Source organism: Notolabrus celidotus, chromosome 18 (assembly GCF_009762535.1).
Source record: "Notolabrus celidotus isolate fNotCel1 chromosome 18, fNotCel1.pri, whole genome shotgun sequence".
In the NCBI taxonomy this organism is placed as follows: domain Eukaryota; kingdom Metazoa; phylum Chordata; class Actinopteri; order Labriformes; family Labridae; genus Notolabrus; species Notolabrus celidotus.
The window spans coordinates 18,254,643-18,278,713 of record NC_048289.1 but is presented as its reverse complement, the minus strand read 5'-3'; the positions used below and the strand labels follow the sequence as shown (position 1 = coordinate 18,278,713).

The 24,071-nt window shown below is 39.3% G+C and overlaps 2 protein-coding genes across 3 annotated transcripts in view; one reads left to right on the top strand and one right to left on the bottom strand.

The window, feature by feature from the left end:
* The window catches only part of ccdc186 (coiled-coil domain-containing protein 186), a 45,876-nt gene extending 41,668 nt beyond the window's left edge, over positions 1-4,208 (bottom strand). For both annotated transcript variants that reach the window (XM_034707952.1, XM_034707953.1), the window contains exons 1-3: positions 4,076-4,208; positions 898-1,897; positions 454-580 (exon numbers count right to left, since the gene is read on the bottom strand). In XM_034707952.1, the coding sequence (XP_034563843.1) occupies positions 454-580; positions 898-1,844 (1,074 nt within the window). In that variant the 5' untranslated portion in view covers positions 1,845-1,897; positions 4,076-4,208. The remainder of the gene's footprint in view (positions 1-453; positions 581-897; positions 1,898-4,075) is intronic.
* A 1,314-nt stretch (positions 4,209-5,522) lies between these two features.
* On the top strand, positions 5,523-23,558 carry tdrd1 (tudor domain containing 1). The gene is given in 29 exon segments (XM_034707951.1): positions 5,523-5,631; positions 5,934-6,098; positions 8,503-8,540; positions 8,643-8,703; positions 9,051-9,165; positions 9,304-9,370; positions 10,672-10,752; positions 10,866-11,051; positions 11,146-11,289; positions 11,623-11,788; positions 11,885-11,968; positions 13,363-13,539; positions 13,625-13,732; positions 13,998-14,168; positions 15,381-15,551; positions 15,554-15,643; positions 15,873-16,004; positions 16,797-16,904; positions 17,090-17,212; positions 17,215-17,256; positions 17,816-18,133; positions 18,222-18,338; positions 18,438-18,566; positions 20,949-21,116; positions 21,191-21,241; positions 21,244-21,581; positions 21,793-21,858; positions 22,004-22,047; positions 23,026-23,558. Coding segments are annotated over 27 exon segments (3,444 nt in total). The 5' UTR covers positions 5,523-5,631; positions 5,934-5,941; the 3' UTR covers positions 22,040-22,047; positions 23,026-23,558.
* The last annotated feature ends 513 nt before the right edge of the window (positions 23,559-24,071 follow it).

The window sequence follows — 24,071 nt, the reverse complement described above, 5'->3', positions numbered from 1 at the left end:
GACCCGCAACAGAACAGGAGGGTTAACACAACTTTTCTGGTTGGCAAATATCTGCCAAGTATCAAAAGTTCTTTAAAGCCCTCATGTTTGTTTTCATTTTTAAATCTGCTTTCAATTAAGCACTTTTCAAAAAAACCTAAAAATTAACATTTTACAGCAAAAATTATATTTGCAAAAATGCAGGTGCTATAAAATAATCATAATAAACAGAATTCATTTCTGGCCCACAGGCAGGAAGTCAGACAATACATCCCAGTAGAGCGTTTCCTTGTTGTTAAGAAACATGATAAATATGTTGCCATTGTTTCAAATGGGGTTAGGATATAGCCTGGAGAGACACTCATTGTAGCTACTGTTACAGAATATGCTGTCTTTCTGATCAAGAGATCATGAAACCAATATCCACTATGTAACTATGATCATTGCAGAGAAACTGTAGAAAGTGGCACTAGCCTTTTTAATAGTTGACATGTGCAGCTTTTCCATCTCAGCCTTCTTTTTCAGCTCGTCCCTCATGTTGTCCTTCTCTGAACAGATCCCCAGGATCAGCTCCTGATGCCTTTTGTTTTCCTCAAGCAACCTGTAAACACAAATGCACCACAAAAAAGCAGGAAATATTAACTGAGGTCAAGTCCACACAAAGTTCTGCAGACTTTAATTTTTTTTTCAGGCCTAAGGACAGAACAGAAAATTTTGTGTTTCATGTTTCCAAAAAATATAAATTATTTTGTTTGAGCTTAGTGGAGATTGATTTAAGTACAATTCAGTTATTTTTCAAGCTATCTCTAATTGATGAAGCTGATGGATTGAACTGTGAATTGAGACATAAGGAAAAACCAAAAGCAGTAAATGTATGTGATGAAGGTGGTTTTGTTCATAGCAGGAATTGCAGTTTACCTTTGAATAGCCTTCTCCTGCTGTGCATACTTGTACTGCACACACTTCTCGAAGACCATCATGCAGCCCTCCTGGTCTGCAGGGAGACCGTTGACGGGTGGGCTTCCTTTCCTCTCACCTCCACTCTCCCCCTTAGGCAGCTGACAAGACAACAGCTCGGACTCCAGCTCATCCAGCAGCGACTCCTGTGACAGCGAGCGCTGGATCTGTGATAGAAGCTTTCGGCTGCAATCAGTGTCGTATGGACTCGACAGGACGTGCGAGGGGACTGTGGTGTGTGAGCCGGTTTGTGGGCTGGAAGCGAGTGAGGAGCTGACGGTGTCTGAACCTGGGGTAGATAGGCCATTAGAGATCCCAGAGGTGGATGAGGAGTCGGTGGGGGAGTTTTTGGAAGTGCTCTGGACGGAAGAGGATGATGGACTCTCTGCTGAAGCAGGCGACGGCTCAGTGGAGCCATTTGTGGGCAGGACTGATGGCTGCTCCATGCTGTTTGAAGAGGTGGCGTGCGAATCCTGCACTTCATCAAAAGTCAATAAGGGTTCTATGGTTCCTTCAAGAATGGATGGAGAGGTTTCTACCTCATTATTTATCATGGGAACTGAGCCAGACAAATCTCCACCAACCTCATTAGAAAGTGAAAATACCCCACCTTCAACAGAAGTGCTTTCAGAGCTGGTATTCGCACCCAGCTCACGCTCATCTACATTGTCCGGTCTGCATATTTCAGCTTCCTCATTTCTCTTTGTATCCACATCAACATCTGTTGTAGTCCTGATTGATTTGCTGTCAACCTGTGCTTCATCTTTTGCCTGACTGAGCTTTTCTGCCCCGTCTGCACTGTTGTGAGAGATTTTCTCCTCATCTTCTATCTTGGATTTGCTGCTGTGAAGCTGATTCTCTGGTTGCAAACCCTCTGGCACAGATTCAGCCTCTGATCCTTCCATCATGTGTGTATCTGAAGCAGGACCAGGCTTCTCCTTGGTCCCTCTCTGGTTCAAATCTGCCACAGACAAGGGTAAGGGTAGACACACAGGAAGAAAAAAAAAAGAGGGACACAGAGTCAGCAAAAAAATGTCTAATAAACAGTTTTCAGAAATCATGTGGTAAAAGTTTTCCTGGGAGCAGCCCAAAATTCCAGGTGGCTTGTGGTTTGCAGTCAAGACAGGAAAACCCCTGATAACCCCAACAATAAGCCTCATATTTCCTCATGTTAGATCTTGCGTGATTTGCACGTTTATTTGTTACCTGAAGCAACACACACTAGCATGCCAGAAATACACACTCAATGGTTTTAAAACCCACTCAGGTGTGTTCCTGTCAACACTTGTGACGCAGTGACACTTCAAGGCATGCAGCAAAAAACGTCACACAACTGAGAGGCATTCAAGATCACTACACAGCCTCACAGGGTTTAATCTATCATCTAGATGTACGTCAACAAATGATCAAAAGTACAAGGGCTGTGGTGTATTAATATTACACACGATACAATACATGATACTGCTTTGTGAATTACAAATGCAGCACTTATGGAGCTTGATAACACAGCTTTTGTTCACTTTATCTCAGAATTATCCAGCCACTATGGCTGAAGTCACTCAAACTATGTAAATACCAAAAAGAACATTGGCCTAGCCCTGTTTAAGTGTTGGCTTGAACCATTGAATCTACTGTGGTTTCATTTGTCAGCAATGCCCACAGACAGCTGAAATTCATTGTTAAGCTAAATACAGTTCAAGTAGATACTGACTTAAAGCTATTAAACGACACAGACCCCCTTCCTCTGCTACATGTTTCCTTATCCTGAAGCCTCTCAGCATCATCCAACTTGTCAATACCATCTGAACTCACTTTAGTTGTCCCTCTTTTATCCTTATAGACAAGTAAGGAATTGAAATGTTAAGTCTTGACATAAAATCCAAATGCCTTGTTTTTCACCATGATCCATTTATGGTTAATGTAACATGTTTTAGTCATGTAACATGTTTTGTACGACGGCGTTTTAGGGCCACTTAAAGAAATTTTAAAAAATAATTTTCGAGAAAGAAAACTCAAATTTTTAAAGTTTTTTTCTCAAAAGTTTACTTATTCTAATTTATTCTTGTTGGATAAACGCAATCACCTCCTCCAGATCAGTGTGCTGCTTTCTTCTGAAAAGCCCCAACATACAGCAATGTCTTTTCAAAGTCTGGATGCTTATAATAATGTGATTATTCTGGGCTAGAATCAGTAGCATCCCCTTATTGCTGAGTCCAAGTAGGAAGTACAATTTGATGAGGCTGTCAAGTAGGTCCATGATGCAGTGAAATGGGCACAGGGCAGCTTGAGTTTGATTTCTCACAGATTTAAGTCTTTAAAAACTCGAAATTTGTAAGTACTACAACTTTATAATCTCAGAAATTTTAAGTTTTTCCTTGAAAATGTATGACTCAAAACAACTCGAAAATTTCGAGTTTGATTTCTCATAGATTTGTGACTTTATAAACTATAAATTTTACTAATTGAAATTTGTTTTTCTTTTATAGTGGCACTAATACGCCGTCGAAGTTTTGGCCTCGGTAAAAGTGTTTTGCTGATGTTTGTTTTATAAAATGTAAAAAAAAAAATCCAAAATGTAAATTTATCTCCAACTTTGTAAAAGTGCTTCATCTTTTGTAAATGTGTTTTGTCCTTCAGGGCCACCGTAGATGCACAGCAGCTAAAGCACACACAAGGATGTGGATGCTAATGACAGGTGTCATCTCATATTACTGTCGAAAGTAGTTAACGTAACAAGAGTAGCCAGTTCAATGAAAACACACCCTAGGTTGGTTCCTGTGTAGTTAGAAAGCAACAGGCTAATGTGCCACTAGTATTTAGGGCTGTTTAATCAACACTTCGAGGCTTTCATGAACGTCAGCTCTGCTAATACTGACTTAAACTCGTTCGTTGTTTAACTAGCCACGACAAGGTTATGAGGAAACACGTTTACACTGCACACTTAAACACAAAAAACTAACAATGGGTGGTTCCAATAGATCTGACGCTCAAGTGTAGACTGACATATTGTATGGAGCTGAGCTAGCTTAGCAACACTGATAAGAGACGTTAGCTTGCAATCCGATCACATTAAGCTAGCCAAGCTAACGCTACTATCTGACATGAATTACATTATAAAGATGGTTTTATTTTCACCCACCGAATGCGAAGACGCCATGATGAAGCTCAATGCAGAGTCATTCACTGTAATACTGAACTTTGAGCTCTCTCTGCCTCACCAGCTGATAGCCCCCACAAGTCACTTTGATATGACACATCAACAAATATGGCCACTGCGGGAGAAACGATGAGGCGGTATCAGCCAATCACAGCCCGAGAGTGATGACGTTAGTGTGACGTCAAAACACGACAGGTACAAGGCGACATCAGCCTTTTTTTCTAGAATAATGCTTTAGATTAAAAAAACAATAAGCAACAAATTGTTTCTCACATAAGGGAATAGTGAAAAGAGAAGAAAAACAAAGTACGAAAGAGGATTAGGGCCACTGAACAAAAATAATTAAGGTCATTTTTTGTTGTTATTATATTATATTATATTATATTATATTATTATTTTTATGAGAAAAAAGTCAGAATTGTGAGATGATGGTCAGAATTCTGAGATTAAGGAAATTTGACTTTTTTCTCAGTATTTTGACCATAATTTCAGAATTCTGAGTTTAATCTCAGAGTTCTGACTTAGTCTCAGAATTTTTACTTTTTTCTCAGAGTTCTGACTTTTTCCCCAGAAATCTTACTTTAATCTCAGAAATCTGACCATAATCTCAGAGTTCTGACTTTAATCACAGAATTTTGAATTGAATCTCTTGAATTTTGACACTTTTCTCAGAATTCTGACTTTAATCTCAGAATTCTGACCAAAATCTCAGAGTTCTGACTTTAATCTCAGAATCTTGACTTTGGTCTCAGAATTTTTACTTTTTTCTCAGAATTCTGACTTTTTCCCCCAGAAATCTGTCTTTAATCTCAGAATTCTGCATTTAATAACAGAATTTTGACTTGAATCTCATAATTTTGACACTTTTCTCATAATTCTGACTTTAATCTCATAATTCTGACTTAATCTCAGAATTTTGACTTTAATCTCAGAATTCTGACTTTTTTTTCTGAATAATAATAATAATAATAATAATAATAATAATAATAATAATAATAATGGACCTTAATTATTTAAGAGCTCTAGTAAAGTTGATATCTTGTTGGTCGACATGTCTATTTCAATGATTGATTAGTGCTCTAAAACTGAATGAATTAGACTGAATATTTTTACACAGTTTTTGAGACTATATGGTCTCCACAGCTCTTAAGGATAAATGTGTCTTAATTTTCTTCTCTATTCTTTCTGCCTAGCAAAACCTTTGGTCCTCTAGGGTCTAAGGATGTTATGGTCAGAAAAATATTTCATACATGCCTATACTGGTCCAACAATGTGACCTTAGATCATACATAATATAATATAATATAATATAATATAATATAATATAATATAATATAATATAATATAATGATTTAACTTGAAGATTAAATACATGCCAGTCGTGTAACCTGACGAAAACTAATATACCTAAATAGTGTCAGACCAGTGTCAGACTTATTCACTTGAAAATCAATGTCATGCTAGCTCGTGAACATGTTGTGATCAAGCCCTCTGCGCATGTGCATCACTTTTCCATCATTACATACACGTGCACTCAGGTATGGTAAGGTCCATGCAGTATACAGCTCTAGAGAACGTATTTATTAATATGTTTGTTTTGAATATTTCTCATAAAATATCATTATTTGAACCTGTTGTTCCTAACTTTGCTTAGTTATAACTGTTTTTATTAACTTGATAATAGCTAACATAGTAAGCTAACATGTCCATCACGTGAGGTAAAGTGCGAGTTAGCTGCCTCGCCTTCTTTTCGCTAGCTGCGCGAAGTAAGTATGAAGGGAAATATTGTGTCAAACCTACATGAAGTCATACAAAATTGTCTGTCCAACATTATTGACAGCTACCGTCATGCACCGTCCATTTGCTCCTAACACGGTTCGACCTAACCTGCCATTGAGGAAACCCTCTTCTACCCCCATGGCCCTTCCCGTCACAGCGCCTCCTCTGAGGTTCACCATGCCCGATGCAACCCTTGCGCGCATGGTGCAAGGAGCCACTGGAGACGGTAACAGACCACTAACTCAAAGTGCATGTGTCAAAATAACTGTCTGCAAAGATCCTGTTTTCTACGGAAGAGGATTAGGGCCACCAGAGAAAAAATGAAGGTCAACATTTTTTATTATTATTATTATTTTTATAAAAAAAAAGTCTGAATTTTTTTTTTAACAACTTTTTATTGAGTTCACCCAAAACTGCTATACAGTACATCCAATACAAACATAGAAAATTGACTTCATTACATAATAGTAATACAAATTACAATGATAATACTAATAAATTAAATAAAGTAAATATGTAGATACAATAAAATGTTAAAATAAATAAGCAAATAGAAACTAAAAAAGCAAACAAACATGGAATTGAATCAAAATAGACAATGAACGGATACAAGTCAGAAGTCTGAGATTAAAGTAAGCATTTTGAGATTAAAGTCATAATTTTGAGATTACAATCAGAATTCTAAGAAAAAAATTCAGAATTCTGAGATTAAAGTCAGAATTCGAAGATTAAAGTCAGAATTCTGAGATTAAAGTCAGAATTCGGAGATTAAAGTCAGATTTTTGAGATTAAAGTCAGAATTCTAAAAAAATAATTCAGAATTCTGAGATTAAAGTCAGAATTTTGAGAAGATTAAAGTCAGAATTCGGAGATCAAATTCAGAATTCGGAGATTAAAGTCAGAATTTGGAGATTAAAGTCAGAATTCGGAGAATTAAGTCAGAATTTGGAGATTAAAGTCAGAATTCGGAGATTACAATCCGAATTCTAAGAAAAAAATTCAGAATTCTGACTTTAATCTCAGAATTCTGACTTTAAACTCTGAATTCTGAGATTAAAGTCAGAATTCGGAGATTAAAGTCAGAATTCGGAGAAGATTAAAGTCAGAATTTTCAGATTAAAGTCAGAAGTTTGAGATTAAAGTCAGAATTCAGAGTTTAAAGTCAGAATTCTGATATTAAAGTCATAATTTTGAGATTACAATCAGAATTCTAAGAAAAAAATTCAGAATTCTGAGATTAAAGTCAGAATTCGAAGATTAAAGTCAGAATTCTGAGATTAAAGTCAGAATTCGGAGATTAAAGTCAGATTTTTGAGATTAAAGTCAGAATTCTAAAAAAATAATTCAGAATTCTGAGATTAAAGTCAGAATTTTGAGAAGATTAAAGTCAGAATTCGGAGATCAAATTCAGAATTCGGAGATTAAAGTCAGAATTTGGAGATTAAAGTCAGAATTCGGAGAATTAAGTCAGAATTTGGAGATTAAAGTCAGAATTCGGAGATTACAATCCGAATTCTAAGAAAAAAATTCAGAATTCTGACTTTAATCTCAGAATTCTGACTTTAAACTCTGAATTCTGAGATTAAAGTCAGAATTCGGAGATTAAAGTCAGAATTCGGAGAAGATTAAAGTCAGAATTTTCAGATTAAAGTCAGAAGTTTGAGATTAAAGTCAGAATTCAGAGTTTAAAGTCAGAATTCTGATATTAAAGTCAGAATTTTGAGATTAAAGTCAGAATTCTAAGAAAAAAATTCAGAATTCTGAGATTAAAGTCAGAATTCGAAGATTAAAGTCAGAATTCTGAGATTAAAGTCAGAATTCGGAGATTAAAGTCAGATTTTTGAGATTAAAGTCAGAATTCTAAAAAAATAATTCAGAATTCTGAGATTAAAGTCAGAATTTTGAGAAGATTAAAGTCAGAATTCGGAGATCAAATTCAGAATTCGGAGATTAAAGTCAGAATTTGGAGATTAAAGTCAGAATTCGGAGAATTAAGTCAGAATTTGGAGATTAAAGTCAGAATTCGGAGATTACAATCCGAATTCTAAGAAAAAAATTCAGAATTCTGACTTTAATCTCAGAATTCTGACTTTAAACTCTGAATTCTGAGATTAAAGTCAGAATTCGGAGATTAAAGTCAGAATTCGGAGAAGATTAAAGTCAGAATTTTCAGATTAAAGTCAGAAGTTTGAGATTAAAGTCAGAATTCAGAGTTTAAAGTCAGAATTCTGATATTAAAGTCAGAATTTTGAGATTAAAGTCAGAATTCGGAGAAGATTAAAGTCAGAATTTTGAGATTAAAGTCAGAATTCGGAGATTACAATCAGAATTCTAAAAAAATAATTCAGAATTCGGAGATGAAAGTCAGAATTTTGAGAAGTTTAAAGTCAGAATTCGGAGATTAATCTCCGAATTCTGACTTTTCTCAGAATTATAATAATAAAAACAAAATTTGACCTTAATATTTTTTTTCCCAGTGGCCCCAGTCCTCTTCCGTAGTTCTCTTTGTAAATGTAGATGACATGAAGTTAAATGGCCACCATTAAAATATGTTCATTCTTTATCAGGGTAATACACATCTATAAATACAATTGCATGATATTCCACCTGATTCTGTCTTCTTTTTGCAGGTCTTTTACCGATGCCAGTTATCCGGAATAATTCTTCAGTATGTAACAAATGAAAGTGTTGCTCAATATTTGTAATGTCAGTGTGGTTTGTTGACGCGAAAGCAGGTTCTATGATTTCCATCTTGTCTCTGTTTTCTTAGTTGTTTGGGCCCACGCAACCTGCACTTACTGTATACTTCTGCAACTACTGCGGTCAGCAAGGTAACATTATCACAGCAGTTTTTTAAAGATATTGATTATTTAACATCAAACACCATGGGTGGTGGTTCGAGATTCAGTGTGTATTTATATCATGTAAAGATACAATTTTTTGGGCATGGCATTTCTGAAAATCATCAATTTAGACACAGGTTTATTGGATACATACAATTGTTGATGCGTAACACAGTCAAGGATCCTCAATATTAAGAAAATGATGGTATATTGACGGACACATGTATTCCCTCATGGTTGTTTTGTGAATTCCAGCTTTCTCGAAGACTCCCCTCTGGTGCTTTTATGTTTTAAAGCTTGATACGGTCTCTAATGAACTAGCTTTGAACTCACAGGCAATTTTCGATGCAAGCGCTGCAAGATGGCACCTTACTGCTCTGTGAAGTGCCAGACCGAGGACTGGAAGGCACACAAACCCATATGCATGCCCCTTGATCCTGAACCTGCAAAGTAAGCTAGTTCAGCCCCGAGAACTCAAACTGTCAACTGTGATTACTGTTTGTTGATAATGTAGTGCGTGATTCCCCTACAAAGACTTGGATCATTATGCAATGTCTCATGCACTTACTTGTTTGTCTTTATCTGTAGAGAGACACCAAAAGAACCTACTGCTCCACCCGTGGCAGAAAACAAAGCCACTCTGCTTGAGACTAAGGTAAATGGAGTGAATTGGATGTCTGACAACTGACTTAAATATGTGAGAGTTAAACTTTGAGGATCTCAATTGGATAGTTTTTTTCTTTGTTTTGAAAAGGATCCCGGTGAGTTTGTCCTTTTTGTTGGAAACTGAGCAGAGAACTGTAGCGGACGCTAGGCCATCAACCAGTTTACACATGGTCAACTGGACCACATCTAGGGATGGGAATTGATAAGATTTTATCAATGTCAATGCCACTGTCGATTCTGCTTATCAATTCTCCTAACGATTACGGAGTATTTTTTTGAGGGGGAAAAAAGTAGTTCTACAAAGTCTTCCGCACCAAAAGGAACCATTTTATTTTTTCCAAGATTATGTCTGCACAAGACTGAACATGAACATATTCAACTTGAACATACTGAACAATAGGTTGACCTCATTCTCGGCCGTGTGAGTCCAGACCAGTCCATCGAGCCTGGATGAAAAGGCTTTGAATTTGGAGAGGAAAAACGTTTTTCCTCCAGGGGTCATTGCGGAGGTATTTACCCACTCTCGGTGCCTCTTTTTCGGCTGCGTGAGTCCAGACGTGGCCCCTGTAGCCTGGAGGAAAATACTTTGAATTTGGAGAGGAAAAACGCTTTTCCTCTCCATGTTTCCTCGTGGTTGAAGGAGTTCTGCGTCGCAGAGTGTGTGATGTAATGCAGCTTACTGGGACGTGACGGGCCGTGACGTGACGTGACGTCGGGCTGGGAAATGAATTGTTAAGAAGAATCTAACATTTGAGGTGTACAATTCCGATGGAATTGATCAATTGGAACCGGTTCCAAGTCGGATCAGGTTTTCGACGCCCACCCCTAAACACATCATTCAGCTAATTAATAATTGGTTTAGAAAATCTGACACACACCAATGCCAGGGTGAGTGTACATGCTACACTCACCGCTGGATCAATGTGCTGCAGGCGGAGGAACATGTATGTGTTGCACACCTGAATATCCGAACAAAAAAAATAACTGGGAAGTAAAGCGCTGAAAAATACACTTACTCTGACATAAGTGTTTGGGTTGGTTTTCTTAGAATTAGCTGAATTACCTAGTAGAGCTGACCTCATCTGTAAGGTTCATGACTGAGCTATTGCTCCAATTTTCTGGCTGGTTTCTCAACAAAGAGGCAGAGATTACCACAATCCTCTGTGTGTAATGCATTTACTATTTACATGTAACTTATACAATCTGACTTAAAAAAGACTCTCCAACAAATAACCATGTGTGAAGGATTTTTGACCCTTTGTTGACTGTTTAACTTCTATTTTGTTAAAGCAGGAAGCTGCACCCAGTGAACAGAGAGTCTTCCTGAAGGACTTGCACATCACTAAAGTCATAAAGGGATCAGACATCCAGGTATAATGTAACCCAGTTTGTCTCAACTGTGAAGTCAAGTCCGTCCATTGGTATAAAACCAAAACATTGTTTTTTGTCACATGTGTCTTTGCTATTCATGTGTGTGATTTTAGGCAACTGTACTAGAGTTCTACAGCCCCAGCAGGTTTTTCCTCCTCGCCCAAAGCCCTGAGCTGCTTGAAGCTCTGCAGAGCATCAGCATGGATCTTCAGAAAGTTTACAGGGGCCCCTCCACCTCAGCGACCATTTACACTCCCTGTGTTGGAGAGGTTTGCGCAGTGCAGTTCTCCAGTGATATGGTGAGCAAGCTTCATAAAGAAGATCCACTAGTTTGACCCTGCTAAGTTTTTTCAAGTAATATTCCACTTATGAGGTTCTGCTTTCTTTATGTAGAACTGGTACCGAGGCCTGGTCCAGACTTTGTCTGCTGACCAGAAGGTGGCGAATATCCTCTACATTGATTTTGGGAATGAAGAGGAGGTCCCTGTGGAGAAGATCAAGCCTCTAGCTGATAATATCAAGCCATTATGTCCATGTGTAAGCGCAAATGAACACCATGCAAACACATTGCTCTTCTTAAGTATCCATCCCCTTGTACGTAACCGTACATTGTCACGTCACAACTGATAATTAAGGTGTATTTTATTGGTGTTTTAAGTGACGGATCAACACAAAATAGTCCATCATTTTGAAGTGAGAGAGGGCATCAGTGGCCTTTCGATTAATCCCTTTGTGTCCAGTTATTGCACTTTAAAATGTCCCAAAGGTGGAGAATACCGATGTTAATCATTGTAAGTTGTATCTTTAAGCGTCCATTGTGGCAGTGAGGATAGTGGGATAATCACATGAGATTGAATCTTTTACTTCCAGGCAATGGAGTGCTGTATTGCAGGCGTGGTGTCAGCTAGTGGTAACTGGTCCAGGGAGTGTTGTATGGTGATTAAACAGCTGCTGGTCGGCAAGATTGTGACCGTTAAATTGGTGGAAACACTAGAGAACGGTCGCATCCATGCTGTGGATATCGAGTTGGCCACGGGTAAGTTATGGAGAGATTTGTGATGTGGAAACACAGCTAAAAAGTTTTAAAAAGTTAAAGCCCATTAACAAAATTTTCTCTCTGTTTGTTTTCTAGGAAAGCAGTTAAGCGCCCTCCTCCTTGAGCATGCCTATGCAGTAGAGGAAACAGTTAATGTTGCACCAACTGAGCAGGAAATAAGTAAGGGAGTACTCTGTTAAACTAGCTTATGTAAAACCAGGCTGCAGCAGAGAACGCAGATGGTGACATAAAACTGGGGAGAAACACTCGACAATCCTATTATAATGCACATAATGCCTCAATATGTGATTTAAACTTGCCTTTTGGTGTCATTAAGAAGTATTTAATTTCAAGATAAAGTCCCATGTAGGGGTGGGTATCAATAAGATTTTATCAATGTCAATGCCATTGTGGATTCTGCTTATCAATCCAATTCCTTATCAATTCTCCTAACAATTCCTGAGTATTTTTTATAGGGGGAAAAAAGTAGTTCTACACAATCTTCTGCACCAAAAGGAACCATTTTATTTTTTCCAAAATGATGTCTGCACAAGACTGAACATGAACATATTCAACTTGAATATACTGAACAATAGGTTGACCTCATTTTTGGACGGGTGGGTCTGGACGTGGCCCCTCGAGCCTGGAGGTAAAGACTTTGAATTTGAAGAGGAAAAACGCTTCTCCTCTCCATGTTTCCTTGTGGTTGAAGGAGTTCTGCGTCGGATCGCAGAGTGTGCGACGTAATGCAACATACTGTGACGTGACGTGACGTGACGTGACGTGACGTGACGTGACGTGACGTGACGTGACGTGACGTGACGGGAAATGAATCGTTATGAAGAATCGATAACGTTTGAGGTGTACAATGGAATTGATCAATTAGAACCAGTTCTAAGTCGGATCCGGTTTTCGATTCCCACCCCTAGTCCTATGTATAATGGTATTTTTAGCTGTTTGCAACATATCCTACTTTTCTCTCAATCAAGGCTTTGTATTCAGTTATCCATGCAGTGATCTGAGAGGGCAGAGGTGCTATCATAATGAGGCACTGCACTGATTGGTCTAAAAGTTTTCTGGGGGGGGGGGGGACAGGTGTAGGCTTGTGGAGAAACAAAAAGACACCACTGTTTCTTCAAGATTACTGTAATACCCTCGATCTGGGCATCAGTTAGTCGTTCTTGTCTCATTTGCAGAGGGTTCAAAACACTGCAGCTGGACCAAACCAGGACCAGGAAGAGAGCAAGCATCTCTCCTGCTCTTGCAACATTGCACTAACTTCCAGTCAAGTTCAGGATTCAGTTAAGGTTTTAATAGCTTCAAATGGCCTCGCCCTCCAAATGGCCTTGTACATCATAGAACTTCTCCACCCCCTTTCCCTCCCTATACATCTTAGATCCTCTAATCAGCTGTTTCTGGCGGTTCTTTGGTCAAGGCCAAAGGAAAACGATGACCATGCTTTTCTCAGGCGTTTCATTATCCCTACGATTCACAATTATAGTTTAGGCTTCTCCTTTGCTCTAAGTCAGTGCTGCGTTTTCTGAGCCCTATGAATTAATTTTCTTTTTCCACAGATGCCATGATGAGTGCATCCTTAGATAACTTCAAAAGGCGCTCTAATGGGAAGGATGACAACACCTGGGCTAAGCCTCCCGAGCCGCAGACGCAGGCCGTTGGAGACTCCTTTACTGTTGTGGCCACCCACATCCAGTCACCCAATAAAATCATTGTGCAGAAAGTGGAAAATGCCAGTGAGTAGAAGGCGCTCTTGTAATTGCTTATTCAACCTCTGGACTTTGACATATGTCTTTTAACTGATGAGAGTTTGGTCCACAGTGTTGATTCAACAGATGCAGCTGCAGCTGAGGGAACACTGTGCACAGGTCCCGACTCAGCAAAACTTCAGACCTGCTCCTGGCACAGTCTGCTGTGCCCAGTTCTCAGGTACAACGCATAATGTACATGTTGAGAATATATATTTTAACAATTAAAATGTGACAGTATTAGACTGTTTGGTCAACATTTAAAGTATATTTCTGTCTATAGATTTGTTTTTATCCACTCACATATCAAATATAAAGCGTTAAAACACTTCTATGTTCAAATCTGAAATGTTGAGTTCAAACAATTAAATGTGAAATAAGTTATATCCTTAGTAGACCTCTTCTAAGTGTCTGACCTCTGCCCCCCTTTTTTTTTTCTTTCACAGAGGACAAACAGTGGTATAGGGCTGAAGTCCTGGCATATTCATCAGAGGATCAAGTCTGTGTCGCCTACATTGATTTTGGAAACTCTGAGAAGGTGGATGTAGGCCACCTACGGCCCATTAGCACTGCACTGCTTGCCCTGCCCTTGCAGGCCATGCCGTGTGGCCTAGCAGGTAGTGTATCCTCTCTGTAGATAATTAAAATGGTTAGAGCTTCATAAGTGGTTAATTGGGTTGATGGCTGTAATTAGTCACAGACTTAAACAATAATCATTTTTTCCATCATTATGTTGAGTAACTCACCCTGACCTGTGCTTATACATTTCTTTTACTGGATCAAAGTCATCCCATATGCCTCTGAAACTGTTAACATTTTTGACCAAGCATTACACCAGTACATGTTACAGATTTGGGTGTTGAATAGTTTTGTTGAGGGAATTTTCCTTCATTCAAAAACTCACTTTGATTTCACTCTGTAAAGCTAGGGTTGGTAGTCACGGAAAATAGCATGAATTTGAATGTAGCATTTCCTCAGGACTCTGTCTAACCCCTCCTCCCCTCCCCTCGGAGCTCCACCAAAATGACGTCCCCGCTTACATGCGCGCTGATTCGCGACCATATGATCATGACTGATTCAAAACCGGTCGTCAGCACATCGTTTGTGTTTTGTACTATGTGAACTCACGTCTCACTCAGCGGTCAGAAACACCAAAACATTATCATAGTGAAAGTTAAAAACACAAACAAACATTAAATGTACGCGCAGGAGGCGAGCAGAACGGCAGGACAGGATTTGATTGGTTTCATAATTTGGCTCCTTAAGGCGGTGATTGGTTGGTGTTTTCCCAGGTTTACTCCGGCTGTAGATGGCAGCTTTTATTCGCTCTTTTTTAAGAACACATTATGTATTGATTGCCATCGGGACATAAAGATCATTTTAACCAGTATAACAAAAAGTGTATCTAATTCTGACTACAAATCCCAGCTTTAAAGCTCCTGTTAGGAGTTTTTGACTGTTTCTGAATCACACTGAAATTAATATTGATGCCTCTTTATGGCCAAAAAGACAAAAGCGAGAAGATTGAGTTTTCTATATTTTAATTTATGATGCTTGTAATCACTGCCAGGGGGGGTGGTGTCTGCAAAAAGATAAGACTTGTCCACAGGGGGTGCCAAAATCAGCTCAAACTGGAGCTTAAATCTGTGTAGGGTTCATTTTGTTGGTATATGTGAACTCATTCTTCAATGTAAAATACAAGTCCCTTTTAAAAGTGAATCCAAAGCACACAATTTAGGATCTGTGTGAAATCATGTGGGAAAACTGATCACGTCCCCTTGTCTTTGAGTCATTATCCAACAGTTTTTTTATTCTGGGGCTCTTTCCAGGAGTGCAGCCTGTTGGGGAGAGCTGGTCAAAGGACTGCGTGTTAGCACTGCAGCGAAGAGTCTCCCACAGAACACTGCGCATTGAGATCCAGGGAGCGCATGAGGGCAAGGCTTTGGTGGCCATGATCGACGAGTCCAGTGATCCGCAGGCCAACGTGGCCGAGCTGCTGACCTTGCTGGGTTTGCCGCGCCGGCTCCCGTTACCAACACCAGCAGTGACCAGCAGACAGGTCAGACTGCGAGTCCGGCCGAGGAACCACAGGGTGGGAAGTGTCTGCATGAAAACAGCTTTGTTTAAATCACTCTATTGTTTGTTTGTTTCCCAAACAATGATAATGGTTGTGGCTGCTATGCATTGCCATGTACCCCACCATAGAAACATAACTCCTCATTCATTAATGTAACCATGTTTATGCAGCGGTTTTAACCACTTGTCTAGAAACTGCTTCATGAACTTGATCATTTTGGTTCTAATCTACATGTCCTCCTCAGTGCCTACCCCAGCATGTGAACCTCTGAAGTGGTCTCGTACAGAGCTTCCCTGTGATGGCCAGACAGTGGCACTGCTAGCCAGTGTGGTGGAGAACCCTGGAGACTTTTATTGCCGCATCAACAATCCTGCAGGTTATTTCGTTCCTTCAGAACTGTTGCTTTAAATTGTCCTTATTGTTTATCTGATGTGAGCTTTACATTTAGGAGGCCTTCCTGTTTATTTGGCCACTGTGTCTTTTGTCATGTGTTTTAGAGACAAAGGTATACCTCCCTTTGGATTGGATAAACTTGGGAGCGACTTTGTCTTGAGTGCTTTTTTTAATTTTTGAAGCACCATTTTATTGTACTAGTGTAATAATTTCAATCTACATTAAGCCTGATTTATACTTCTGCGTCGAATCTACGCCGTAGCCTACACCATAGCTCTGCGTAGTTCCCGTACCTACACGGAGGCCTACGCACCTTGCTGACACACACCTCCTCCAAAATGTAACTACAAGTAAAAATCAACGCAGAACGCAAGCCCCGTGATTGGTTTCTCTCGGCGACATTGTATTTCCCGCTTTTACAGCACTTCCGGGATCCCTGCAAATCGGCCATGTATTTCATCTCCTCCGACGTGTCTTCTCTATTCTTCCATTTAATCATGTCTGTTGGATAAACAGCAACATGTATCAGCTGTAGATTAACATAACACGCTCTGAATCGCTGTTAAAAAGTAAACAAAGAATGTAGCAGGCCGGAAACAGGCGAACGGCTATCAGATAGCCCACACTGCCCTCAAGCGTTTTGGGGCAAGGGCAATGCAGAAGTGTAAACCAGCCTTTAGACTCAATGTTCTAATTTAAATCCTTAATATGAGATTTTGGCCTGCCACTCAAAGAGATCATTTTATATGAATCTGTTTGTGTTTTTGCTTGTCAGATCATCAGCGGCTGATAGAGCTCGGGGCCGAGTTGAAGCAGCATTGTGAAGCTAAGGCTGCACCTTCTGAGCCCAAAGCAGGAGAACCCTGTTGTGCTATGTTCCCTGGTGAGACTTTCTACCATTACAGTGTTTACAGCTTTTGATAGTGGTGTTTTTCTTAAACTGTCCTCGAGTTGAAAACACAGAAGTCTTAATCTCCTTGATCAGATGACATCTGAAGTAATCTTTTCCTGATCATGGTTCTTCTTGGGGATTACATTTGAACATGAATTGCTTTATTTTTTCTTCAGGTGATGGAGCGTGGCATCGAGCTGTGGTGAACGACGTGGCTGAAGACGAGGTCTCTGTAAACTTTGTGGACTACGGGTACAGCATGAAAGTGGAAAAGAACCAGCTTCGATCCATTACACCTAAACTCTGACTCTACCCTTCCAGGCAATTCACTGCTCACTCAAAGGTAGACTGTGTCTTTGTGTGTATGTGAAAGAGGATATGACAAAGTGTTTCTGTTATTTTGGGGGATTGTTTGTAAGGTTGTTATTGTATTTTATTAATCCGAATTGATCTTTTGTTTTTGAAATAGTTTTTGAGCCCATGTTTTTTTTTGGGGCCTTGGTTTGTTTGATGAAAAAGGGAAGTTGGGCCAAAAATAGCATCAAGGGGCGCTGGTGGCCTAGTGGTCGAAGCGCCCCACATATAGAGGCTACAGTTCTTGTCGCAGAGGTCGCCAGTTCGACTCCCGGACGGTCAAACCATTTACTGCATTGCCTTCCCCCGCTCTCTACTCCCACATTTCCTGTCTCTCTTCAGCTGTCCCATCAATTAAAGGCGAAAAAGCCCAAAAATATATCAAAAAATACATTAAAAAAATAGATATAATTATTACAATGAAATAATTTAAATAAAATCAGACAAATATAAAAATAAAGTAAAATAAATACCAGGGGAAAAAAAGAAAGAAAAAATCAAACAAGGTCTTGCATAAAGTTCACTTTTCTGTGCTTGTTTTTGTTCAGGTGTAGAGCCCCTGGGGTCAGAGTGGAGCAGCGAGGCCCTCCTGTGGTTCCAGACTCTCGTGGATGGCGAGCAGCTCACCGCACGTGTCCTCTCTGTCACTGAGCAAGGTTACGGTGTGGAGCTGCAGAGCAGAGGGCAAAATGTGGCAGCCGCCCTAATTTCTGAGCAACTGGCCAAAGCTCCCGGAGGGCTTCCCAAAGAGGCTCCCGTAGCCAAACAGCAAGAGAAAACAGAAGAGAAGGAGCACAGCCAAACACAAACACAAACACAAGCCAAAGAGGCACCGCCTGAAAGACAGACTGTAGTGCTGTCTGAAGGTCAGAGGAAGTGTCATGGTCACAAATATAAAAATCTGATTAATTGATGATCTAAAGAGCGTCATAGAAGTTCTCTCCCTTGTTTCAGCTCCATCTTTTCCGGTGGATTGGAAGACCACAGAGCTGCCTCTCAACGAGACCTTTCAGCCTTACATCGCAGCTGTCATTAATCCATCGCTCTTCTACCTGCCGGGTCGCAGCCAAGGTCAGAACACCCACAGTAGTTCTCTGTTTGAAGATGTGTAAATGTCAACAGTTGAATATTGTATGCATGTCCTTGTACATTCTGTTTGTTGTTGTGCAGTGAACCAGGAGAAGCTTCAGGAGGTGATGTTGGAGCTGGCAGTCTACTGCAGCAACAACCAGACCTCTTTATCATCTGCTGTCCTGAGCCGACCAGTGCCTGGGGCTGCCTGCTGTGCCCAGTTCTCTGGTGAGGATCCCTCTGATTACTCCACAAATACACACACATCATTGTCTTTCTAGGGTAGTTTGTGTGAACAGTGTTACACAGTGTGCCTCTGTTGATTATTGTCTTTAAATCGTGCTATGTAGGGCAGTAGTCAGACTGTGGATGCTGCATTATAAGTCATGCCCTCTATGACACCAGCAGTAGAGACGTGTCGCCACACAGTTACAACATTTAATTCATGTGAGGAGAGCAAGGAAGGAAAGGACTACCTTTATTCTGAAATAGCAGTAAATTAACACAAATCGAACAGTAAAACAAATTACATGACTTAAAATACACAGACTGGGGGACAGGAGAGAAATGAACATTCAGATAGATCTACTGAACACACACACTGCTTTTAAAGACATCTTTCTCTTGCTTCATGCAAAGACATGAGTTGAGAATTTCATCGCAGACTTACTCAAGTGTTACCTTCTTTTTTCACGCTTGTTCAGAAGTTGTCTATCATATCTTGGATAATAAAACATCTGTAAAACATCACAGCTGTTAAGTAGGCAAGTAGATGCAAATCTCTCATCTCTGCTGCAGACTTTATTTAGGGAAATGAACAAACCCTTTCTTTGGCAAGAATTGTCATGACCTCAGAATGCCACTAGGTGTCAGACAGGTAAGCTATTTGTGAACAATTGAGAAAAACAGTCTCTAAATTCAGCACGTCACATCTTAACCTGTCATCAACTGAAGTTTTACAGAAGAAAACAGGTAAGATATAAAACTACAAATCCAGCAGTTACTCAAAGCTGACGGTGCTCATTGTTCTGTGCTTGAGGATTCTTGTGACAAACATTCTGCTGACTTCCACTAGGTGGACCAGTTCTCACATTAAATCACAGCTTATGAGGAAGTAGCAGTGGAAGGTTAATAGATACTCTCGGCAGGGGGAAACCCCATTACTCAAGCAGTGTCATTCCCACACATTGTTTAATGATTACAGGCAAGAGGCCCTCTGAGGACAGACCTGCTGATCCATCATTATGCTATTACGCTCTCACGCATGCACACTGAAATACACACACAATATCTCCCACTATAAATTGCCTTCCTTGATTCTTTTATCCAAGTCCCTCTGTTTGCTCTGAGCTGAGACCCCACCTGCAGTGGTTGCCCTGCAGACCCGAGCTGCTAATTTAGCGTCTGCTTGGAGAAATAATTACACAGCGTATGTGCAGCCGAGCTCAGGAGCGTCTCTCCTTTAAACACAGTATGTAGGTACGAGACTATAGCCCGGTGTACATTCCACAGCTAACAACAGGGTCTGTTTAATGGAGTTTTCAGTGCTCTCTGCTGGTCCTTGACTGATAAAAGCTCATCAATTTCCAAGGGCAGCTGTCTATGTAGAGTCCCCTGTATTAAGTGTATGAAAGGCTGGATGTAAATCTTGAATCCATATCGCGACAAAAAAAGAAATTACCCAGTCAAATAAATCCTGTCAAATTATTTAATGTGCATTTGTTGTTGCTGAGAAAGTTGACTATTGTAACTCTTTGTATGTGGGCTTAGACTAGTCGTCTATTCAGTGCAGCTTGTTCAAAATGCTGCTGCTTGCCTCCTGACTGGCAGGAAAAAGAGGGAGCACATCACACCTGTGCTTCGTACTCTCCACTGGCTCCCAGTCAGTCACAGGATTGATTTCAAAATTGCACTTTTAACGTACAAGGCCCTAAATGGATTGGCATCATCCTACTTGGCTGATCTTCTCCATGTTCATAATCCAGCTCGAGCACTGAGGTCAACAAACTAGCTGCTCCTGGATGTGCCTAAAAGTCGCCTTAAAACCCAGGGAGACCGAGCCTTTGCAGCAGCGGCCCCCAAGCTCTGGAATGGCTTGCCACTCCAATTAAGATCGGCCCCCACTGTTATATGTTTTAAATCTTTGTTGAAGACACATCTCTTCCTTTTTGGCCTTCTCCTCGTGAAGAGGACATTAATATCCTGATATGTTTTGTTGTTTATTGTTGTCTTCATGTTCTTTTTACTTTTGACCTTGTAAAGCACTTTGTCCAACACTGGTTGTTTTTAAATGTTCTATATAAATAAAGTTGACTTGACTTGACTTGACTGAGAAAGCTGCCAGATAAGGATTCGTGGATTAGGCCCACTTAAAAAAAAAACTTTTTGGAAGGCAAGCGAGCAAAAAAATACAATTTTTAAGGTGTTTTTTAGTTCTGAGAAAAAGTTGTAATTCTGATATTAAAGTCAAATTCTTAGAAAAAAAGTTCACATTTTGACTTATTCTCAGAATAAAAAAATTACACCTTAAGATATATTTTTTGCTTGCCCACCCTCCATGTATTTTTCTCATTAAGACTTAGATCAACAACCTTTTTTTTTTTTCGCCAGCTGACAATAACTGGTACCGTGCGATAGTCCTAGAGGTTGGTGGGACCGAGATGAGTGTCATCTATGCAGATTACGGCAACACTGAGAAGGTGCCATTCTCCCGTATAATGCCCATCACCAAGCACCTGCTGCAGCTCCCTTTCCAGATCACTCGCTGCACGCTCACTGGTAAGAAAGGCATCATGTTTGTTCCCTGAAATGTGTTACTTCCTCACACGTTGACTCTTCTCCTTTATTCCCAGGCAAGGAACACTTCCCTGCAGAGTGGCCAGAAGAATCACAGCAGATTTTTCAAACCTGCTGCTGAACGGCATCCTGGCCACCGTCCAATCCTTTGACGGCTCAACTAATGTGCTCTCACTCACTCTGCCCACTGAGAGAGGTGGAGGTAATGTTACTGCCATGCTCTTGGATGGGCTACAGGTCCAGGCCAAGAGTAACCCTCAGACACCCATCACTAAGAAGAATGAGCAAACTGACTCAAGCTCAGGTACTGCTGCAAGTCCTCCAGCTGTGCCTGACTGCCCCCAGTCCAAGACTCTACCTGACATCCAAAAGGCTTTGGAGAATACAGCAGCTGCTGTCATAACTCCAGAGCCAACAACCAGTATAAACCAGCAGAATAAAAAAATGGTTTGTAAAATGTTGATTTTAGGTCATTCCCAATCAACAAAATATACTATTACGTTAAGTCTTGTTGATACGGTGCAGATAATACTGCTTTGGTTAAAGTGGTTTATCATGAATCAGTATGAATAGAAGCAGCAGAATATATTTAACAACATTTCTTTCTTTCTCGTTATTGTTTCATAAATTAATCTTGAAATTAAATCTTGCATTTCAGAAGATCCAGTTCAAAAGATCGTGGGACAAATGGAGCCTCCGTGCAATTTGGATAGAAAAACTAATGGTACATATTCTTTCAAACAGAAACATGATGTTGTGAGCACTTGATGACTTAGAAGCTCTCATCACACATTAAGCTTTGCTGTATTACTTTTAGTGTTTGACCATTAAGGTGGACACATTTAATTACTTTTCATTTTGAATCTCAGATCCTCAGACGTCTGGGTGCTGCTGCCTTAGCCTGAAGACAAAGGTAAGAGCTCATTTCTCTGTTTTTTATTTCACTAACTCTGATGTCTGGGTGTTTTTTTTGTTTTTTGTTTTTTAATATTTTTATTAGGGACACAATCAGAGCAAACTACAGTGATGTCAATTCAATATATACAATGCCCATCTTTTTTTTTTCCCCAACAAAACAATGAACATTGTCTCTGCATTCAAAGAAAATTATAATAAATAAATTTTCCTCTGCAAAATTATCAGACACACTGTCTTAAATAGATTGGTCACCAAATAGTTAAATGGCAATGGAATACAATAAACAAACAAAAACTAATCAAATTTAAAAAAGAAAAAGAAAGAAAGAAAGAAAGAAAGAAAGAGACAGAGAAGCTGGAGGGGGTCTAGGTTAGAGGAAAGACTAGCAATGAGTGAAAATAATCAAGAAAACAATTCAATTTTTTTTCAAATTTGAGAAATGACATAACATCATTAAGCCACAATGATAAAGAAGGAGGTTTGGATGCTTTCCAGAAGGTCTGGGTGTTTTTAAAAGTAAACTTAAGACTTACCCTTTTAATCTGGCTTTTAACTTGGAGTACTTTCCCTTGATCCCTGGACTGCATTATTACTCTTATTACTTTTAAGAAAAAAATGTAGCATCATTTTTATTTATTTTATTTTTATTCTATCTTCTTCTTTTTTTAGTTATTTTATTTTATTTTATTTATTTTTCTGGTATTTATTGATTTTATTAAATTGATTTATTTATTTTAGATTATTTAATTTCTATTTTTAAAGCATCTCATCACATTCCTTTTTCTTGTTTTAGCTTTGTATCATTTTATCTGTTGCTGTTGTTTTCTGTCTATGTTCTTTCGTGAAGCACATTGAGCTGAATGCTTGAATGAATGAATGGTGCTGTATAAATAAAAATGAGTTGAGTTAAGGTGTAGTTGTCTCACTGGATGCACACATGACAAAACTTTGTTGTTTTTGTTGTTTTTCACAGATTGACCACATGGAAGAGTTGATGCAGCTGCAGCTTTCTCTCATCAAGCAGTTACTGGGACAGACAAAATAAGATTCAGGGCATGATGTTATAGTTTTGTTTGGCAAGTTGAAAACAAGAATTTTATTTTTCAGGAATATGTTTCTTTAAGAAAGTTAATGCTGGCTTAACAAGCAGCGATGCAGCTTTTAATTTTATTTCTGTAACCATATTCCAGCAGTTGATAAGTAAGAATTTTATTTTAGCTTTTAATTTTTTATCCTGTGATAAAACTCCAGTCACCTTTTCACTTCTAATGTTCTTTGAGGTTCTCAGTAAACAAAGATGCACTTATTATGTGTGTTAAAGTTAGAAAAATCACAAAATAATACAAGTTCAATCTCCATTATCTGTGTTGTTTTATAATTGTACTGTAGCATGCTGTGCTAACACCTGTGTCTTGGTTATGTCTTTATCTGTTCAGGTAAAATGTCCAGCCTGATTGATCTATGTTTGACATGTTTCAGTTTTTATATAAATGTTCTGTGACTCAATTGTTGGTTGGTTTCCTAAAATGAGTTTGTTTATTCAAAGTCAGTGTTCAATGATTGAGTTTCCACATCACAATACATCAGATATACAATTTTAATGCAGAGTATAATCTTACAGCCAGTGAAGCAGTCTGTTGAAACTTCAGTTGATCGATTAACTTAGACAAACATCAACAGCGGAATGATACAAATAGTTAAAAAGTCTGACTGTTATTGTGTTGTTAATCAGGGGTTCCAAAACTTTTCATCCCGCGACCCCCAAAATATAGGTGCCAAAGACTCGCGACCCCCACTGTCCCTCAAAGTGATTTAATGTGTCTTCATTTAGCTGGTCTGCAGGCCTACCTATATGAGCATGTGTCTGTTTCCTGTGCCTTTATGAATTAACCTTCTGCTACTGATTCTTTTAATAACTGTTCACTTACCCCTAAACTTAGGAGTCATCTGGCAAAAAGAAAGGCAGAAAATGTTCTATTTTCAAGGTTTTATTTCAAGGTTAGCTACTATTTATGTTGA